At 49.1% G+C, this 3,844-nt stretch overlaps 1 protein-coding gene across 1 annotated transcript; it reads right to left on the reverse strand.

The window, feature by feature from the left end:
* Window positions 1–881: 881 nt before the first annotated feature.
* Window positions 882–2,575, reverse strand: LOC100276368 (uncharacterized). Its single transcript, NM_001150174.3, has one exon. It carries the CDS (start codon window positions 2,539–2,541, stop codon window positions 1,054–1,056), a length of 1,488 nt encoding a protein of 495 aa, NP_001143646.3. The 5' UTR covers window positions 2,542–2,575; the 3' UTR covers window positions 882–1,053.
* Between the last annotated feature and the right edge of the window lie 1,269 nt (window positions 2,576–3,844).

The raw sequence follows: 3,844 nt of genomic DNA on the forward strand, positions 1-3,844 counted from the left end.
CCCGACAAAAAGTACTCGGCAAAGATGCTGTTGCCGATGTACAGTTCGCCGAGCGTTCTTTGCCGAGTGTTACACTCGGCAAAGGCTTTGCCGAGTGTAAAATAGCCTTTGCCGTGTGTTTAGAACACACGACAAAAGAGCTGATTCCGGTAGTGAATAAAAAGGAAGAGAAGAAAATTAGAGAGAGAAACAAGAGGTAACACTTGAATTTGGTAGGCATTATAGAAGAAATTTTATACCACCAAATTAAGGGTGTTACAACTACCCATGTTTCAACCTAGAAATGCCAGTATAAATTTCTGTGTGCCGTCAGCTTAGAGCTCTTTTGTACTAGTTCCATGTGTATGTGTTGTAAAAGATGTCGGTCCAAAATGTCAGGTAACGATTTATGAACGGAAACGCCGTGTGGGCGTCCATCTGAGTGAAGCCAGCGGCTGGTGGGACAAAACTGAGGTACAAGTAAAAATAAGGATAGACTTGAGTAGATGGGTGAAACTAAGGCCATCGTTTTAAAAAACACTTAATTTAATGGATGAAGTTCATATTATTCTTATTGATAATTGAGCAAAAATTGATAAATAAACTGCTCATGATGTACAATAAGGTGATAAACTCACCAACAAAAAAGAACCAAACATATGATAGAGCGGTTATATTCTAACTACACTTCTGAACCAAACACAAAAATAGCATGGTTCTATTCTATGTTCCAAATAGGGAGGTAGATAGTACATATATGGATACACATACTGGGCTGATACAAATTCCGCCTGTTTGGTTGGTTTTTTTCGGTAGCCCGGCTGCATGAGATAGGCCGGCGGGAGCGTGGCTCCAGAGATGCGACCAATTTGCTCGTGTCTACAGACTCTGGCCCAGAGTGCTTTAAGTATCGTGCGAGCCTGACTTCATATCTACACACAGGTAACTAAACACACATCTCGCACGCGTAGAGCTTGGTTGAGAACAACCAAATACCAGCTCATTGCATCTCGCGATGCAAGCATCAACAAATACAGTCAACCAAACACCAGCTCCCTCAATGTGCTGGTCGTCTTACGGGCCATGGGGCTGCTTCACAGAAAGGATGGTCTTGAAGAGTCCCGCGAGCACGCCGACGATGGAGAAGACAGTGGCGATGGTCTTGATGTTGTTGTACAAGAACCTGTGGACGGCGATCCACAGCCACCTCTCCTGCCTGTACTCCTGCAGGCACTGGAAGACCTCGTAGTAGCGGTAACCGACGCTCAGGTGCGGCGCTAGCGCCTTGAAGAAGCCGAGTGTTTCCGCGTCGTCGAAGACGCTGACGACGAGGCCCTTGGCGCGCATCTCCTGCACGTCCTCCGGCCGGTTCACAAGGAGCGACACGAGCGTGACGTAAGAGCTGACAGGGAAGCTATCGGTAGCGTCGCCTTGCGGCTGGCACAACTCATAGGCCGCCATGTTCAGGAGCCAGCACTCGGTGAGTCGGTTCAAGACCAGCGGCGCCAGGGAGAGCTCGCCGAAGAGGCCGAGGGGCCAGCGGCGCCCCCGCTTGGACATGGCCATGTCCCCAAATGTCTTCGTCTTGCTTGGGGCGAGCTTGACGCCCATCTCAGCGAGCTCCACCGCGGTGCTGGACAGGGAAGCCAGCTGGAAGGGGACGCGGAGGAGGCTGCCCTGGTGCTGCTGGGTGCGCACCGCGCCCATATCCATTTGACGGCGATGGAAGAGGCCAAGGAGATGCGGTGGCGGCGGCTTATCTAATTCTCCGGCGGCCGGCAGGCCGGTTTGGCTGTTGGCATTGCTGATGTCGCCGACGATGTGGAAGGCGGAGGCCATGAGAAGAAGGAAGTCATTGACGACAGACCCGGCGGGCGGCGGCATCAACTGCATGAGGGAGCTGAGCACAAGCCAGGGGATCTGGTTCTCCAGCAGCATCACGTCCCGCACGATGGCGTTGATGCTTCTCCGCACCTCGCCTCTCGAGATGAGTGGATCGTCGTCGCGGCGCCGGCACACGGAGGCCATGAACTGCAGCAGGAAGCATCCGTCCAGCAACATCATCTCCGCGAACTCGCCGTTGTCCAAGTCCACGAGCGTGCCGTCGGCGGCGTAGCTCCCGCGAGCGGCTCCCGCCACCGAGAGCATCTTTCCTCTGACCGCCGCGAGCGGCTGGCCCGCCGCGCGGCAGAACTCCGCCACGGCTGCGGCCTTGGCCTCCTGCATCCCCGAGAGCTGGGGTAAGGCACGGTGGTAGGGACCTATGGCCACTGCAGTGGGCGCGATGACGTTGCGGTTTCGAGGGACGATGAACTGAAGGTTGTAGGGGATCCTCTCGATGGTGGCGGCGCTGTTGTACTGGAAGCTGATATGAGGAGGAGGGGGTGGTGGTCCGCCGAAGGCACGCCGCACCTTAGGAAGACGGTAACGGCGAGGCGGCGGAGCTTCGTGTACTTCATGGCGACGTATACTAGCAGTACCACCGGCAGCATGCTCAGCGACGTGGGCGTCTTGTTGGCTCTCGTTCTCGACTCCGTCGACGAGGTTCTCGTTCCCAGTCATCTTCTTGACTCTGTGGAGTGTTGAGTGGAAGTGGACTCACCCGAGTGACGACATTCACATTCCCAGACATCTTGTCTCCGTGTGGACTCGCTAGTCGCTAGCTACCAGTGACGACTGTAACTGTAAGCAGCAAATGCTGGGACCTGTGGTAGGTGGGTAATTAAAGAACGCAGCTGTGTGCCACGCAGTCCGAGATGGTGATAGGTACGGAAACGCGAATACTCGGTTTTATTCGATATAAAGACGGTATAATATAATTTTTATACCTGCGAGTACGTTAATAAGCAATAATATTTATCTGTTGGTTAGACGGGTACGACTACAGGTGGGCACTACCTATACCTGTGTACCCGTGGGTAAAATATACTTATTTTATATTATTATTGTTGGTCACTTGTTTTCAAATACTGTTAATAAAGAACAAGACAACACAATTGTTAAGTATTAAAGACCTTCGTCTTTCAAAGCATTATTTTTTTAATGATATAATGCTCATCAGACGAAGGTCGAGAAGGACATATCTTCATCATATTAGTATATGATAGAGAACGTGAAGGGGTAAATATGATGATCATATTTTAACAATTCATTTATTCTTGCATTCCATAAAACATGTATGAATACCAACAATGTTAATATTACATTAATACCTCCTGCTTGCTCGAAGGTGAGGATGCGAGAGAGTAAATACAATTCAGCCTGAATAATACGGTGCTACTGTTCATCTATTTATAGGCACGAGACGCAGCCCGAGCAAAATTACATTTATGTCCTTAATGTTTACACATGATCGTAATACAAGTTATAAAGGACTAAGTTGTGACAGCCTCCCAAGTTATCAGGCCCACATGCACCAATCCTTGCCTTACTGGCCTCAGATGGTTGTGCATGTGTACCGGGTAACTTAACAAGGCTATCGAGTTCGCCAACTGGAACTCATCATCCCAAGGATCTCCCACATAACAGTATATTACAGTAATCACACTTGACACACACACATTGGAGATAGAGCGGAAGACTTTTTACAAAGTACACTTTACATTCCAGATCTCAAGTTTTACATGGTAGAAAGAGATGTATTTATTACAAGTTCTGATAGTACTCGAAGTGCATAACTTATTACAATAATTGGAAGGGTGAAGCCTTTCCATAAGAGATATATAAAAACATTCTAAGCTTCAAGTCCTCCACATGAAGTAACTGATCAAAAGATAAGGGAATAAACCTCTCCTACAAAAACAACAAGGGATAAAACCCTGAGTACGCAATTACTCGACAAGACTTACCCGACTAAAGTAAAGAC

Source organism: Zea mays, chromosome 6 (assembly GCF_902167145.1).
Source record: "Zea mays cultivar B73 chromosome 6, Zm-B73-REFERENCE-NAM-5.0, whole genome shotgun sequence".
In the NCBI taxonomy this organism is placed as follows: domain Eukaryota; kingdom Viridiplantae; phylum Streptophyta; class Magnoliopsida; order Poales; family Poaceae; genus Zea; species Zea mays.